Source organism: Barbus barbus, assembly GCF_936440315.1.
Source record: "Barbus barbus genome assembly, chromosome: 35".
Lineage (NCBI taxonomy): Eukaryota > Metazoa > Chordata > Actinopteri > Cypriniformes > Cyprinidae > Barbus > Barbus barbus.
Genome location: NC_136763.1, coordinates 7,269,541 through 7,287,962, shown reverse-complemented (window position 1 = coordinate 7,287,962; position 18,422 = coordinate 7,269,541). Strand labels below are relative to the sequence as shown.

Sequence of the window (18,422 nt, the reverse complement as noted above, 5' to 3'; positions counted from 1 at the left end):
GGGTAGGTGATAAAGTCCTGCTGGAAAAGGAAATCAGCATCTCCATAAAGCTTGTCAGCAGATGGAAGCATAAAGTGCTCCAAAATCTCTTGGTAGACGGGTGCATTGACTTTGGACTTGATAAAACACAATGGACCAACACCAACAGACGTCACGGCACCCCAAATCATCACAGACTTCGGAAACTTCACACTGGACTTCAAGCAGCTTGGATTATGTGCCTCTCCAATCTTCCTCCAGACTCCAGACCTTGATTTCCAAATGAAATGCAAAATTTACTTCGATCTGAAAAGAGGACTTTGGACCACTGAGCAACAGTCCAGTTATTTTTCTCCTTAGCCCAGGTAAGATGCTTCTGACGATGTTTCTGTTTCAGAGGTGGCTTGGTAGACCTTTTCCTGAAGACGTCTGAGTGTGGTGACTCTTGATGCACTGACTCCAGCTTCAGTTCACTCCTTGTGAAGCTCTCCCTGTTGCTTGTGCACCTTTTCCTACTCAGTTTCTTCCTTCCAGTCAACTTTACATTTAATATGCTTTGATACAGCACTCTGTGAACAGCCACCCCTTGCAGTAATGACCGTCTGTGACTTACCCTCTTTGTGGAGGGTGTCAGTGATTGTCTTCTGGACCACTGCCAAGTCAGCAGTCTTCCCCATTATCGTGGCTTCAAAGAACAAGAGATATGCGGAATTTATACTGTAGTGATGGTCATTTAATGAAGCTCAAATGTAAATATTCTAAAATATTGAGATACTGGATATTTGACTTTCGTGAGCTGTAAGATCTAATCATCAAATTTAAAACAAAACACTTTTGCAATGTTTTACTTTACATGTAATGAATCTAGAATATATGAAAGTTTCACTTTTTGAAATGTTAAAATAAAAAATTAACTTTTTCACGATATTCACATTTTTTAGATGCACCTGTATAGGAGAAACTAGAACATTCTTAAAAATGAGGAAAAACAATTCATATAAAAATAAATAAACAAAAAGCTTTTATGTGAAGTGAAGTGACATACTGCCAAGTATGGTGACCCATACTCGGAATTCGTGCTCTGCATTTAACCCATCCAACGTGCACACACACAGCAGTGAACACACACACACCGTGAACATACACCCGGAGCAGTGGGCAGCCATTTTTATGCTGCGGCGCCCGGGGAGCAGTTGGGGGTTCGGTGCCTTGCTCAAGTGCACCTCAGTCGTGGTATTGAAGGTGGAGAGAGCGCTGGACATTCACTGCCCCCACCTACTATCCCTGCCGGCCCGAGACTCGAACCCGCAACCTTTGGATTACGAGTCCGACTCGCTAACCATTAGGCCACGACTTCCCCACGACTTTTAAAGGGTACTTTTATAAAGTACCCTTTAAAATGTTTAGAGCATTTTTTTTTTAAATCCTCCTTTAGAAAAATACCCAAATGTAATCAAACATGTGGCGTTAAACATGGTAATGTGTATCCCTACTTGATGTGCCAATAAAATACAAAATGTTCATAAGGTATCACTGGATGTAACCCAGACACCGCAATATGTTTTCTGTGCACTGGTGTTTCCTGGCAGATGGCAGACCCATCGCTGGCATCAGTGCATTCTGGTACCTGATTCAGTGAGGCAGGCTGTGGGTGGGCCCGCAGAGGCATGCGGTATTGGTCTAGAGACAAGAGGTAAGTGACAGATTAGGATCTCTGTATGATTTAAAGTTTTATTAGCAAAGTTCTGCAAAACCGGGGTTACAGTAGGATGATAACTTATCTAAGAGATTCAGAGGGACTTCTTGGCTGCCTGAAGGTTTTTTTTATCCTTGCCATTTTCCCCATACTCTCCCGTCTTATAGAACGTTGTCAGAATGTCAGAGAGGACACACAGCACGGTGTGACATCTCCGTCCCCGGGCCCCTTTTTAAAATATCCTGCTGGTGCTTCATGTAAATTTAAAGGTGCTGGCCTATCAAGACACAGCAGGGATCCTTTCAAAGTGTGGTTTGCAGTGTACAGGACCAAATTCTGCCTGTCAGTTTTGGAAAGTGAGAAGAGTATTCTCTGAAAATAAATGATTCCCTCAAAATGTGCACAGTGGGCTTCATTTAGGAAACATGAGCAGAATGATTATCTATGTAAATTATTTGTAAAACCATTCTTACTGAAATTATTCAGTGGAACAATTTACATAAGATGGTTTTTACGAACGTTTTACACTCATTTGTTCTGCTCCTCATTGAGAATGAATGAGGCCCAGCATATTAAATCAGGCTCCAAATGTGTTTGTACACCTTTAGGTACAGTGGCCTAGAAGTGCACAACTCAATGAAATATCTGCAACACAATGAAATCAAGCCACAACACAAAGAAATTAGCACTACTCAACAGAAACAAGTCGCAACACAACAGAAACAAGCTGCAACACAACGAAATTAGCACAACACAACAGAAACAAGCTGCAACACAACGAAATTAGCACAACACAACAGAAACAAGTCGCAACACTACAGAAACAAGCTGCAACACAACAGAAACAAGCTGCAATACAACAGAAACAATCCACAACACAACAGAAACAAGTCACAACACAACAGAAACAAGTTGCAACACAACGGAAACAAGCTGCAATACAACAGAAACAAGTCGCAACACAACAGAAACAAGCTGCAATACAACAGAAACAAGCTGCAACACAACGGAAACAAGCTTCAATACAACAGAAACAAGTCACAACACAACAGAAACAAGTTGCAACACAACAGAAACAAGCCACAACACAACAGAAACAAGTCACAACACAACAGAAACAAGTTGCAACACAACGGAAACAAGCTGCAATACAACAGAAACAAGTCGCAACACAACAGAAACAATCCACAACACAACAGAAACAAGTCACAACACAACAGAAACAAGTTGCAACACAACGGAAAAACAAGCTGCAATACAACAGAAACAAGTCGCAACACAACAGAAACAATCCACAACACAACAGAAACAAGCCACAACACAACAGAAACAAGTCACAACACAACAGAAACAAGTTGCAACACAATGGAAACAAGCTGCAATACAACAGAAACAAGTCGCAACACAACAGAAACAATCCACAACACAACAGAAACAAGTCACAACACAACAGAAACAAGTCGCAACACAACAGAAACAAGCTGCAATACAACAGAAACAAGTCGCAACACAACAGAAACAAGCTGCAATACAACAGAAACAAGCCACAACACAACAGAAACAAGTTGCAACACAACAGAAACAAGTCACAACACAACAGAAACAAGTTGCAACACAACGGAAACAAGCTGCAATACAACAGAAACAAGTTGCAACACAACGGAAACAAGCTGCAATACAACAGAAACAAGTCGCAACACAACGGAAACAAGCTGCAATACAACAGAAACAAGTCACAACACAACAGAAACAAGTTGCAACACAACAGAAACAAGCCACAACACAACAGAAACAAGCTGCAACAAAACAGAAACAAGTCACAACACAACAGAAACAAGTCACAACACTACAGAAACAAGTTGCAACACAACGAAATTAGCACAACACAACAGAAACAAGTTGCAACACAACGGAAACAAGCTGCAATACAACAGAAACAAGTCGCAACACAACAGAAACAAGCTGCAATACAACAGAAACAAGTCACAACACAACAGAAACAAGTTGCAACACAACAGAAACAAGCCACAACACAACAGAAACAAGTCACAACACAACAGAAACAAGTTGCAACACAACGGAAACAAGCTGCAATACAACAGAAACAAGCCGCAACACAACAGAAACAAGTCGCAACACAACAGAAACAAGCCACAACACAACAGAAACAAGCTGCAACACAACAGAAACAAGTCACAACACAACAGAAACAAGTTGCAACACAACAGAAACAAGCCACAACACAACAGAAACAAGTCACAACACAACAGAAACAAGTTGCAACACAACGGAAACAAGCTGCAATACAACAGAAACAAGCCACAACACAACAGAAACAAGCTGCAACACAACAGAAACAAGTCACAACACAACAGAAACAAGTCACAACACAACAGAAACAAGTCACAACACAACAGAAACAAGTTGCAACACAACAGAAACAAGTCACAACACTACAGAAACAAGTTGCAACACAACTAAATTAGCACAACACAACAGAAACAAGTTGCAACACAACGGAAACAAGCTGCAATACAACAGAAACAAGTTGCAACACAACGGAAACAAGCTGCAATACAACAGAAACAAGTCACAACACGACAGAAACAAGTTGCAACACAACAGAAACAAGCCACAACACAACAGAAACAAGTCACAACACAACAGAAACAAGTTGCAACACAATGGAAACAAGCTGCAATACAACAGAAACAAGTCGCAACACAACAGAAACAAGCTGCAACACAACAGAAACAAGTTGCAACACAACAGAAACAAGCCACAACACAACAGAAACAAGTCGCAACACAACAGAAACAAGCTGCAGCAAAACAGAAACAAGTCTCAACACAACAGAAACAAGCTGCAATACAACAGAAACAAGTTGCAACACAACGGAAACAAGCTGCAATACAACAGAAACAAGTCACAACACTACAGAAACAAGTTGCAACACAACGAAATTAGCAAAACACAACAGAAACAAGCTGCAACACAACAGAAATTAGTCGCAACACAACAGAAACAAGCTGCAACACAACAGAAACAAGTCGCAACACAACAGAAACAAGTTGCAACACAACAGAAACAAGCCACAACACAACAGAAACAAGTTGCAACACAACAGAAACAAGCCACAACACAACAGAAACAAGTCACAACACAACAGAAACAAGTTGCAACACAACAGAAACAAGCCACAACACAACAGAAACAAGTCGCAACACAACAGAAACAAGTTGCAACACAACAGAAACAAGCCACAACACAACAGAAACAAGTCACAACACAACAGAAACAAGTTGCAACACAACAGAAACAAGCCACAACACAACAGAAACAAGTCGCAACACAACAGAAAAAAGCTGCAATACAACAGAAACAAGCCACAACACAACAGAAACAAGTCACAACACAACAGAAACAAGTTGCAACACAACAGAAACAAGCCACAACACAACAGAAACAAATTGCAACACAACAGAAACCAGCAACACATCAAAATTATTCCTATCCATGGTGTAGTGGCGATTTCATTGGGTTGTGGAGATTTCGTTGTGTTGTGCACTGCTGAGCCACCATATTTAAGGGATAGTTCAGCCAAAAAAGAAAATCTGTCAAAAGTGTCCAAAAATGGCATTCTGCTTAGAACACTATAGCTATTATTTAACATGTTTTCCCTCTCTGTCATGTTTTCAGAGGTAACGTGTGTTGGTGCGGATGATTCTCCGGCAGATATGACAGACTGTGTGAGGTGGGCTGGACTGATGCCCGTCCCGGTGAGGGAATGTCATGTGCCCTGCAGAGATGAATGTAGCTTCACGTCCTGGAGCAGATTCAGCCAGTGTCAAGGCTGTGGAAGTTGGCGCACTCGTTCCCGATCTCTTATAGGTAACATGTTCAATCATAAACTATTCTGATTATCAAAATGTTTGCCGAAAGCACACGCACCATCCAAGGCCATCTTCCATTCAAATTCTCAGGTCGCAGTAAGAAGCGCTGGAGATGCCAACAGGAGGAGTCCTTTCCTCTGCTGGAGAAAGAAGCCTGTATTTGTTCTGAATTTCATACCCAGCCTCAGGGTCCCTGGTCTCCTTGTTTGCTCTCACCAGCAAAGAACATTGCTGGCCATCCTTTCATCCAAGGAGTTTCCCACAAAAGCCAAAAGGGAGTCCAGGGCTGGCGAGCTCAGAGGAAGAACAGCGAGTGTGGGCACGGAAAGCGTTTCAGAGCTCTTGCCTGTCTGGATCACATGGGACGATTGGTGGAGCCAGCTGTCTGCAGCAGCCCTGGTGATGCACTCTTTCAAAAAAATAAATAAATAAATATATATATATATATATATATATATATATATATATATATATATATATATATATATATATATATAAATACAGGAAAAAAAACTTAATTTGGGGAAATATCATTGCAATTTAAAGTTTTCTGTTTTAATATATTTATAATTAATTCCCGTGACGCAAAGCTGAATTTTCAGCATCATTATTCCAGTCTTCAGTGTCATATGATCCTTCAGAAATCATTCTAATATGCTGATTTATAATAAGTTTTGGAAACAGTCGTGCTGCTTAATATTTCTTGGGACCCGTGATACTTTTTTTCAGGATTCTTTCATAAATAAAAAGTTAAAAAGAACAGTGTTTATTCAAAATATAAATTTTGTGTTATACACTACTATTCAAAAGTTTGGAGTCAGTAATTTTTTATTAATGAAATGAATAGAGAGTGATAGTAAAGACTTATATTGTAAAAAAAAACAAATTATTTTGAATAAATGCTGTTCTTTTGAACTTCATTTTTTGTTTTGTTTTGTAGTTTTATCATTTATATTGTATAGTACATTTACTGTATCTCTAAGGACGTGTATGCTGTTACAGGATTTGAAGAGGAATCGTGTCATGTACCCTGTTCTACGGACTGTAAGCTGAGTGAGTGGTCGAATTGGTCTGCCTGCAGCACCTCCTGTGGTGGGGGTGTGAAAGTTCGCTCTCAATGGCTACGAGAGAAGCCTTTCAATGGAGGCCGACCCTGCCCAAAACTTAATTACAAAAATCAGGTGAGAATGATTGTTCACTTCGACTTCTACTTCATTGATCTTGTAAGAATTGAAGAAACTAATTAGTCCAAATAAGACATGAGTTGTTCTGAGAACTTAAAATATCCAGAGGCCTTTAGCTATTATTGATAATAGAGCTGTCCAGTCTATTTAAATTAGCCTCGAGGAAAAATTGCCTGCTGTGAAATTATACATGCCCACACTTGCATGCTTAAATTATATGTGTTCATAAATTCATAAGTACTGTATCTTCATCTGTGTTTTGGAGTCACAGAGGACAAGCAGTGTGTGTGTAAACCTACTGTATAATTTATTATTCATTTGGCCTGGCTTTGAGGGTCTTCCCCAGGCTTCCCACTTTGAGCTGTTTCCACAATGTTATATTCCATCAGGGCAGGTCAAGAAACATTAAAGTTTCATTGATTTGAAGTGGAGTCTGCAAGCATTTCCTTCAGCTCAGTTTCTCTCATATAAATGAACCAATAAATAACAAATCTACGATTGGGGTGAACATCGTGGCCTAATGGTTAGAGAGTTGGACTCATAATCCAAAGGTAGCGGGTTTGAGTCTCAAGCTGGCAGGGATTGTAGGTGGGGGGAGTGAATATCCAGCGCTCTCTCCACCCTCAATACCACGACTGAGGTGCCCTTGAGCAAGGCACCGAACCCCGAACTGCTCCCCGGGCGCCGCAGCATAGATGGCTGCCCACTGCTCCGGGTGTGTGTTCACGGTGTGTGTGTTCACTGCTCTGTGTGTGTGTGTTCACTGCTCTGTGTGTGTGTGTTCATTGCTCTGTGTGTGCGTGCACTTTGGATGGGTTAAATGCAGAGGACAAATTCTGAGTATGGGTCACCTTACTTGGCAGTATGTCACTTCACTTTCACTAATAGAAGCTAATGGAAAAATCTTTCCTTTCTTTTTCTGTCCCTTTCTCCTTTTCTTTTCCCCCTTTCCTATTCCATCTTTGTTTACTTTCCTTTACATTGCTTTTACTTTCCTCTTCCTCTTCCTCTTCCTCCTTTCTTTCTTTTAATTTCCTTTCCATTTCTTTACTTAATCAATTTATTTCCTTTTCCTTTCCTTTTTTCTTTATATTCCATATTCATTTGCTTTGCTTTACTTTCCCTCCCCTTTTTCATTTGCCCTTTCATTCCCCTTTTTTTCCTGTTCCATCTTTGTTTTCTTTTCTTCCCTATTAATTTAATTTTTATTTCCCTTTGAATGTTTCCTCTCTATTTCCTCTTCCCCTTTCCACTCCTTTCATTTCCCTGTTTATTTTCATTTCCTTTCCGATGTCCTTTCGCTTTCCCTTTTTTTTCCTCTTTTCTTTTCCCCATTAATTTTCCTCTTCCTTTTATATCATTTTCTTCCTGAATCCGTTCCATTTTCCCTTTTCTTTGCTTTTCCTTTCCTTTTCCCATTCCATTCCTTTAATTTTCAATTTCTGCTTCTTTTCCTTTCCAAATTCTTTGAATTCCTTGTTATTTTATTTCCTTTTTTCATGTTTCATTATTGCTTTACTTTCCCTGTCTCTATTGCTTTACTTTTTCTTTCCACCCCTTTCTTTTTTGTTGTTTTCCTTTTCTTTCCCGATTAATTTCCTGTGCTTTTCATGTCATTTTCTTTTTATGTTTGTTCCATTTTATTCCTCATTTCTTTCCTTCTCATTTTCCAATTCCTTTTCTTTCCTTGGCCTTTCCCCATTATTTTAATTTCCTCTATTTTCATTCATTTGCTTTACTTTTCCTTTCCACTTCTTTCCAACCCTTTTGTTGTTTTGCTGCTGATCATGTTCTGCTGATATGAATATCTACAAAGGCTCAGGTGAGTACACTAGAGAATTATGTTTTTGTGTGTGAATGTGTTTATAATATATTGTCTTTAAGTGTATATGTGTCTGCTTGTATAATCATTTGCATGCTGTATTTTTTCTGTATATTCTTGTATACACAGAGACACACAAAACACACACTTGTGTGCATGCTGCCGTAAATAAAAACATAGCTATCTTGTCTGTGAGCAGGTGTCTGAGGTACTGCCCTGTTACTCTGACTGCAGTCAGTATGTGTGGGAAGTGGAGTCCTGGTCCATGTGTGTCCTAAACCCACCAAACAATCTCACGAACGCTGAACCGCCCCAGCCTGTGTGCGGAGAGGGCTTCCGGACCGCCAAAATCCGGTGAGCCTTTAAATAAGCAAATAATCTCAGAAGTCATCAAAAACTGTTCAAAAGAATGTCTTTTAAAATGCCAGAGAACAGCAGCACAATATATTGTGTTTTACCTCCGTGGTACAATGATAAAACAGATCCTGTGTGCGTCACACAGCAAAATTGTCTCATAAGTCAGCGTTCAAAACCGAGGAGAGGTCACAACAGTGCCAAACAGATTCATGGGGGTCATAACTCTGCTTCTTAAAGATGAGTGAGGTCGTAACTCTGCCCTTCAGACTAAAGTGAGGTCAGGGGGGATGATGGGAAACCACGGGTAATGGTATAACTGAATAACAATGTTTTCTGGTTGAATTTTCTTTGCTTAAGAGGTGCCTAGACGTCTGCATTTTAGCCTCGTAATGGTTCAGTTTAAAAGAGAACATTTGTTTGTCTCTGACCTGAAGCTGCTTGAAAAAAGGAGGAGAAAACCAGGATGAGGTTGTGGATGACTCACTGTGTGACCAGGAGGAAAAGCCAATCACAGTCAAGACCTGTCTACTGCCGTGCCCCGCCCACTGTGTGACATCAGAGTGGAGCCAGTGGACCAAATGTACCGTGGTCAGTTTGGCTGATGGATGAATGGATAATAAAATGTCAGGATGGAGGGAAGCTTGTCATGATGAGATGATTAAAACGAAGCATTTATTGCCTTAGTAAATATACGAGATTGCAGTGGATTTACCAAAATGATTCACAGTAGTGCTAAAATACAGGACAGGTAACAAAATCAAAGCTTTAATATACTTATGAATCTGAACTTCATAAAATCGTCCACAGGAGCATAGAAAAACCTCATCTTCCTGTTAGATGATTGAGAGTCCCTACAAGAAAGGACTTCATCAATGATTGAATAATTTTAATTCATATCTAAAAATGCCAAATGCTGCATTGATTTTTCTGTAGTAATTATAATCAGCTTATATTAAGGGAATGTTTCTTTACAGCTGAAATAACACAATTAATAGAAGTGCTTTACCAAAATCAGTTATGAATTTCTGCTTTAAAATCCTCCAGAATCTCTTGTTCCTTAGACTTATGATTTAAATGCATTACTGTTAAGAACGATGAATGGAAAGCCCCGATTAGAATATGCATATATATATATATATATATACAGTATATATACATTATATATCCACACGCAGGATTGTGTATTGGTGTATTTGCATGTGTGATTTATGCCTGTATTCCTCCAGGATTGTAATGAGGGTGATTTGAGGTGGAGGAGTAGAAGTGTTTTGAGGTGGCCAGAAGGAGATCATACCTGCCCTGATCTAAACCAGACTCAAGCCTGTATCAATACGACCTGTCTCAAATACTCCTATGTTTACTCAGGTGCTGCTACAATCATTTACCCTTGCACAATTTAAAGAACGTATAATGTGTTCTGTCCACGTTATGGAGTGAAGTGAATTATGTGTATATTTTGTGAAGACTGGAGCAGCTGTCAGCTCAGTGAAAATGCAGTATGTGGCCGTGGGATCAAGACCAGACTCCTGAACTGTGTCCGCAGTGATGGGAAGCTGGTGGAACTGAGCATGTGCAAAGAGGTGACTGTTCTTTTCTCAATGGATTCTTTCTCAACAAAAGCTCTAATAGGAATCCAGTTATTTTATTGTTTTCTTCTCTTTTTTTAGTTGGGTCCTTCGCGTGGAAAGCTCTCTGCCCCCTGTGAAGTGGCCTGCCCTGTTAATTGCCTGATTACAGAGTGGTCCACCTGGTCAGAATGTTCACACACCTGTGGAAGCCAAAGTATGATCTCCAATTGATATAATTATATGAAGCATAAGAATAAACTATTTGTTACTATTTGTATTTTTTGAAGAAAACATAAGTTGTGCTTTTCTTCTTAAAACTGGATAATAAAATAATAATAAGATGATGATGATGATAAATATTTATTTACTTTTTTATTTTTTATTAGAATCATAAGTGGTCCTTCTCAACACTGACAAACAAAAACAAACAAATAATAAATAAATAAGGATATTTAAAATAAATAAATATGTAATATTATTTTATAATTTATTTATTTTTTTGATAAACATAAGTGGTGCTTTCCTTTTCAATACTGGCACAAAGAAAAACTAAATTAATAATAATAATAATAATACATTTTGTTATTTAATATTAATAAATACATTTGCAATATTATTTTATAATATTTATATAATATTTATATAACTTGATGAAAACATAAGTGGTGCTTACCATTTCAACACTGGCCTGTAAAAATGAATGTAGTATTTTTGCAAAGATAGCACACAGCTGTTTACACCCTTGAGAGTTCAGTCATGCTTACTTGAACTTGGCTGTTGTTAGGGGCTTAATTAAAAGCTTTTATCAGTCTCATTTATCTCAATTCAAGGCTCTGCCAGTCCCACAAGTAAACTCTTCCCAAAGCGCTTATTAAATTCCAGCATGCAAACAGTTCTCACACTGAACTTTATCTTCTGATCCTATGTGTTTTTGTCTTGTTGTATGTAAATGTTCAGGTCAAATGACACGATCCAGGGTCGTTTTGCAGCCTGCCGGTGAAGGAGGTCGTCCCTGTCCATTTCAGCTCTCCCAAACTCGCCCTTGTCCCATCAGGCCCTGCTACAGCTGGATACTGGGGGACTGGAGACCATGCAGGGTGGAGGTAGTATGGATGCAGTACACCTGATTGAGTTAAACTCAAACAATAGCCGCTGCCGCTGAGACGTTGTCCTTTATATGCACAAATGAACAGACTGAAGAAATTCACATAGCTAAAGGCTACTGCTTTCCATTAAACTGTCAAAGCGAATGCATCATGTCAGGGTTTCCCCTGAGCTCATATGAGATAAAATCATCCATACTATGCCGTTATGAACAGCCCTGATAGAGTTCTCTTTCTCAATCTCAGATCTTTATGTAGGTGCAGCATCACATTAAAGTAAGTAATGGCAAAACCCTATTCACAGATGTATTTGTCCCTTACTGATTCATTTCACAACTGAAAGCATACAGTATAGGGGGGCAAATTAAGAAACTAAAACATTTAAATAAATAAAAACATGCATTAAATTGATCAAAAGTGACAGTAAATATTTATATTTCATAGAAATGTCCTTTTGAACTTTCTATTCATCAAAGAATCCTGACAAAAATGTATTATGGTTTCCACAAAAATATTAAACAGCACAACCATTTTCAGTATTGATAATAAAAAGAAATGTTTCTTGAACAGCAAATCAGCATGATTTCTGAAAGATCATGTGGCACTGAAGACTGGAGAAATTGCTGCTGACAATTCAGCTTTGCATCATAGAATTAATTACATTTAAAAAATATTCAAATAGAAAATCATTTTAAATTGTTAAGAGACTTCTTTCAAAGACATTAAAAAAACGTACCAATCTCAAACTATTCAATGATAGTGTATGTCAGCAGAAAAAAAAAGTAAATAAGTAAAAATATTCATAAAAAGTATATCATTATAAATGAAAACTATGAATAAAAAAATGTAATAAGTACAAATTAATATAATTGTTTGGGTGTAAAATATGCAACTGTAAAGTTTATAATTACAAAAAAAAAATTAGACAGGGGAGCAACACACTTTCTTAGCCAATCAGAGCAGCAGAACACTCTCTGGCTGTGAATCATTTGCTGTGTTGGACACAAGCCCATGCGGGGGCCTCAGCACAGTGTTATGAGCCAATTATATTATGGTTAAATCTGGAGCGGTTTCTTTCTACCCACCAGATTTACACTTTCTAAATAACAGAATCTAGAAAAATGTCTTGATATATTTCAACAGCGCACAGAAAATGAATAATACATCTCAATAGCCCAAAATAACATCACTATCTTGATCTTTCGATCTTCTAATCATGAAGGTGACAGACAGCTGAAATCCTCTTCCGCTCTGTCTGTAATCGCTCTCTCTCTGTTTGCAGGGGGCCGACTGTGGCGAGGGAGCAAGTCGGAGGGAAATATCCTGTGTAGTGCACTGGGGTTCTCTTTTAGGTCCTCCTCAGCCCGTTCCAGCAGAGGATAAAATGTGTGTGGGAAATTCACAGAGCAAAGTCAGCGAGATTGAGTTACTGCAGCCATGCACAATTCCTTGTCCAGGTCTGCATCTCACAAAACACAAAGCTAAATAATTACACAGTGATATGGTGACCTTTATCTAAATGAAGGGTTAATTAGTGACGAGGACGGGGTTAATCGCTTTTCATTTTTTCACATATTTCTTGAGGAGCTTTAGGCAACTGCTCATTGGCTGTAATTTCTGTCTCATGTCAGGAGAATGTCACCTAAGCAAATGGTCACCATGGAGTTCGTGTCAGCTGCTGTGTTTGGATGGGCGGAGTTTTGAGACGTGGGGTCGACAGGCTCGTTCTAGAGCCGTAGTCACACAGGTCCCTGAGAACCAGGACACCTGTCCCAGACAGATGTATGAAACACGGCCATGCCGAGGTTTGTAGGAAGCCATACAGCAGAAAAATGCCAAGCCGTATGACACTGAAAATTGAAGTAATGACTGCTAAAAATTCAGCTTTGTCATCACATAAATAAACTACTGCTAAATAATATATCAATTATTTAAAATAAATTAAAGTTGTAATAAATTATTTTAAAATATCAAATAAAAAAAATTGATGTTTTAAACGGTAATAATTGTTTGTAATAATATTTCACAGTATTAATAATTGTAATAATATTTCACAGTATTAAATTTTTACTTTAGTTTTAAGCAAATAAATGCTTAATCCTTGGAGATAATGGACTTCATTAAATAGAGACTTCATTAAAAAATCTTACCGACCCTAACCCCTGAAAAAAAAAAAAAATCTTCTTTTTTTTTGTTGTAAAACGTATATATTTATAAATAAAAAATAGGATTCTTATTTTTTTTTTTTTGGTTAAAAAAAAGTAGATAAGTACAAATGAACAGTTAAATGCATTTTCAAGGTGAAATAAAGTGAAATTTAAGGTTTAAAGTTGTTTAAGGTTTAAATTCAATGAGAAGGTGGTGTACACCAAAGTGTGCATCATCAAATGAGCATTAATTTGGTAGGAGACACGATATAGGTAGGGTTACATTAACTAGTACTTCACTCATAAAGCATGCATAAAACAAAATACAATGCAAGAGACACTATACAAGATAGTTAAAATCATACACCCAATGTCCTGGGATGCATGTTTATCTGTAGAAAGGTTTGTCTATGAGTGACAAGGAGGAAAGTTTTGTTTGTATGGGCATTGCGTGGGTTTCAGAAGGGTCCGTTCTTATGGCATGTCACATCTCACATACTTTTGAGCAATAAAACAGTCTTATCAGATGGTTGCCCTGGTAACTGAGCCCTTTAGGGTGCTCTTTCGGGGGGAAGGGTCCATAGACCCTCACAGATTGTTTGTTGAATGAGAGGGTTTGCTGGATTATTCATTAAATATAATGAATAAATGTGTGTCTGATTGGTCCAAATGCTATACTGTTATTTTCTCTCTAGCTGTTTGAGAAAATAGCTCCAAGATAGAGAAGTGATAGACAGGAAGTGTTGTTCAGCCACTAAACCAGAAAAGCACTGTTTTTGAAAAAAAAATTGTGTCTGTTTTTCCAGGAGGAACATGTCTTAGTTATGAATGGATGACCGGTGATTGGAGGCATAACCGTAGACTGGTGTGGTGCCAGCGCTCTGATGGCGTCAACGTCACAGGTCTGCACTATTGCATTAAGAATGCATTAATTCTCAAAATAGTATCATTAGAAATCAACATCATATCTTATTTCATAGCTTTTTATATAGGCATGTAAAGGACTTGGGAAAACATAACGTCAGATTTTAATCAGTGTTTTTCTACATTAGGAGGCTGCATTGCTCAGAACCAGCCCTCTGCCATACGACAGTGTCACCCTCCATGCACCAAACCCTTCTCCTTCTGCACACAGGTGACACCCAGAACACTGGCAACACACAATCTCATTCATTATTGAGTGAATCTCACAAAGAATGTCAAATATCATTTATTAATTAATTATTATTTGTGACCAATTAAATTTTTTATGAAAATGAAGCACATTTTCCTCTCCTTCCTCCCAGTATAGTTATTAATTAAAACTAAAGTGATTAAAAATCATTGTCATAATTGAAATAAAGCTGAAATAAATGTATTAAATGAAATTTATAAATGTATGAAATTCATAAATGTTGCCTTTGCAACTGACTGAAATAAGTTGTAAATATAAAATGAATGAAAATTAATTCAAGCTATAGAAATATCTGCAAAAAACTAATAAAAATGACAAAACCATAACAAAATTACTAAAACTTAAACTAAATTAAAATAAAAATGGAACATAAAAATAAAAGCCAATTCAAATTATTAATAAATACTATGACAGTATAATATAAATAATACTAAAATAACACTGCCTTCCATACTCTGTGTATGGATATTTTGGTCATTTTGATTCTCATTTGGTTAGATGCATTGCTATAATGCATAAATGTAATACTAACCATTTAACTTTTTTTCTTACATGAATCAGAATATTTCTTCATTACAGTAACATTACATTATGTTAATATGGTTAACAATTTAATAGAAAAAATGTCTCAGGAATTATGAAATGGGGACAATGAAATATTATAAGGACATGTTCTTGAGAGTCACACTTTTGATAATACAGCTGCTGTTAAACCATGGCTTTGGATAATGGTAACATCACTCAGTGCCTTAATTACAATAATGTAACATTTACCAGAAGTGAATCCTATTTTTATATGGATGATGAGCTATGACAGGTGCTGAGAGTTTATAAAGTGTGGTATCATTTGGCAGTCTATTATGGTGACATTCAAATACCATCATTATCACATATCACAATTTCATCACATCCTCTAACGCCATGCAATTAACAACTGTATGTCTGCATATGTGGAACGTAGCACATCTCACTATCCAGCTGTCACCATGCCGCCCCATCACTCTGATGATGTTTCTCATAAACTCTATCCGTCTTTCTGTCAGAATGGAGTCTGTGGTTGTGAGAAGGGCTTCACAGAGGTCATGACCTCTCATGGGTTCCTTGACTACTGTACCAGAACCCCAGGGCTGGACCATAAGAAGGCAGATGTGAAGACCACCGCAGGCCATCTTAGACCAGAGCACGCCCAGAACAAGAACCACATTAAGGACTGGGCGCTGCAGCCTCTTGGACCAGGTACTACCAACACCCATATGCTTTCCTACAGAGTGCTACAATGTTTTTTTCAGGCCAACCCAGGGAATTAGCATCACCCATCACCCTTTCTATTAGCTTTTGGATAGTTGCAGAAAATAAACTCTGTGACCAACAAAAGTCTATTATTATGCATTAGCATGTAGTAGCACACCCAATAGGATTTTGAAGTAAAAAGCTAAACGAAAGATAAACAAACTACACCATGGTTGCATGATTTCAACCTTACCGCCTTTAATCTTCCGACAACTCTTTCAGCCTCTTTCAATAAACGAGTCTTTATTTAAAGGGCACCATTATGCCCCATTTTACACTATGTAATATTCTCAGGTGTCCCTAGAATGTCTGTGAAGTTTCAGCTCAAAATATCCCACACATCATTATAACATGTGAGTACTAAACTAAGTTCTCTTTAATATCTTGTTGCGCTTAAACTGTCAAATACATACAAGTGTATTAAAAACACGTTACAAAAACAGTCGGTTATGTCTGTGAAGGTAAACAGCTGGAAAATAAATTGCATGTTTATATCACATCTGTGTGGCAGCAGCATAATATACAGTTAATAAATCAATAAATCACTGCTCTCTTGTCTCCTCTGAGGCTGGGACTCTAAATAGTGTTCTGTGCTCATCAGTTCAGCCAAAGACAGAACAGTTAGCATGTTTTGCTCGAACTTTTGCCATGGCGTTAGAAATGGTATAATATTGGTAATATAACAAAATGGCGACGCCGTGGGTGAAAACTTGCATATTAAGGGTTGGTAATATTATAATAAAATCCCCTTTCTGCGTCACGGGGAGTGTTTTTCACACTTGCAGAGAAAGGATTACCAAAAAAAATTACTGTTTTTCTTCTTCACGTTTTCTGGGTTGGTAGATGCGCCAAGGACCCGATTATAGCACTTAAACACGAAAGAAGACAGATTTTCATGATATGTAACCTTTAAAAATCCTTTTCCCTTAAAGTTTGACTTGGAATAGTTTGCAAGAACGGGATTAGAAACACAATCAGGCTGTAAAAGCAGACTTATGAGTTAACCTATTTAATGTCCCGACAACCTCAGTTGTTTTCCACAATTGTTATCAACCACAGTTAAGCTTCTAATAAATCATAATGCGGTATTACTGATGTATTTTATGTTGTGGAATAAGATGTGTAAATGAGCTTATTTCCGACATTTAACCAAAAACTCTTTAAAAAAAAAACATTGACGTCAGGACGATGCTAAAATGCTAACTCGATTCCGGGTTTTAGCCTACAAAATGTGTGTCATCCTTGCAGCACTTTATTTTTCTATTGTTTGATTGACAGCTAGTGGTCAAGAGTGAGTTTTCTCAACCAGAATCAAGAATGGTTTACAAAAGCTGTACTTTGTAAGCATTAATGTTTATTTGATTGACAGATGGCCGTGTCAAGTTGTGGGTATATGGGCTGATGGCGGCCGGGTTTGTCGTGATCCTCCTCCTCATCATTATGTCCTTCCTCCTGTGGTGAGGCTGATTTTTACATGGCTGTACTAGTTTAATGTTCTTCATATGACTCTATCATTCTCTTTTTGTCTCACATAATCAAACAATCAGGGTCCTAATCACCATCCCGTCAGTTTATTTTGCCATAATGACTGCCTGACTGAACATTATCTCTAAAACTGGCATGTTTTTAAGGCTAAAAAAATCTCCCTAATTAGCAAATCCCATATATGAAGCATGGCTACGTATGTTCTGCACTCTAGTGGTGATAGTTTAAACTGCAACAAGTTATAAGGTGGTTGTTGTGAGTTTACACATATGTTTGTATGTTTTTTGCGTTTCAGTAAAAACCCGGAGGACAGTCCCAGCAGCAGTCCACAGAAGGCACTGGCTCTGGCGTATGATGGGGACGTGGATATGTGAGCCCACCAAGAGTATGCGATGCTGAAACACGCTCAAAACACACGTCTGGCATCCTTCAGACCACGACATAAACGTTTACAGCAGCAAACAAGCTGAGCATGACAATGCGCCAGACCAGAGACAGTGCTGACTGGATGTTTAAACAGCACTACGACTAAAAGCGAGGGTGTCTGGAGAACTTGAGAGAGTTGAGGAACTGCACAGAGGAAAATGTCATACAGCCAAAACACAATGTGGGATCATGTCTACAGTACCATAGCGTGAGTGTGTATGTCTTTCTGTTTGTGTGTGTTCGTTTATGAGGGTGCCCATTATGAGGAAATAGTTCTGTTCGTGTTAAAGGAATTGTT

General features: G+C 38.2%; 1 protein-coding gene across 1 annotated transcript in view; it reads left to right on the top strand.

The window, feature by feature from the left end:
- LOC306854936 (thrombospondin type-1 domain-containing protein 7B-like) overlaps positions 1-18,072 on the top strand; it is a gene marked incomplete at both ends in the record, with an annotated part of 50,102 nt that extends 32,030 nt beyond the window's left edge. The window contains 17 exons of the mRNA XM_079393255.1: positions 1,569-1,672; positions 5,375-5,566; positions 5,659-5,967; positions 6,571-6,749; positions 8,774-8,928; positions 9,366-9,519; positions 10,158-10,296; positions 10,396-10,511; positions 10,599-10,713; positions 11,457-11,602; positions 12,885-13,059; positions 13,234-13,407; positions 14,556-14,651; positions 14,802-14,884; positions 15,967-16,159; positions 17,583-17,670; positions 17,994-18,072. Coding sequence (XP_079249381.1) covers positions 1,569-1,672; positions 5,375-5,566; positions 5,659-5,967; positions 6,571-6,749; positions 8,774-8,928; positions 9,366-9,519; positions 10,158-10,296; positions 10,396-10,511; positions 10,599-10,713; positions 11,457-11,602; positions 12,885-13,059; positions 13,234-13,407; positions 14,556-14,651; positions 14,802-14,884; positions 15,967-16,159; positions 17,583-17,670; positions 17,994-18,072 — 2,497 coding nt within the window. The remainder of the gene's footprint in view (positions 1-1,568; positions 1,673-5,374; positions 5,567-5,658; positions 5,968-6,570; positions 6,750-8,773; positions 8,929-9,365; positions 9,520-10,157; positions 10,297-10,395; positions 10,512-10,598; positions 10,714-11,456; positions 11,603-12,884; positions 13,060-13,233; positions 13,408-14,555; positions 14,652-14,801; positions 14,885-15,966; positions 16,160-17,582; positions 17,671-17,993) is intronic.
- Between the last annotated feature and the right edge of the window lie 350 nt (positions 18,073-18,422).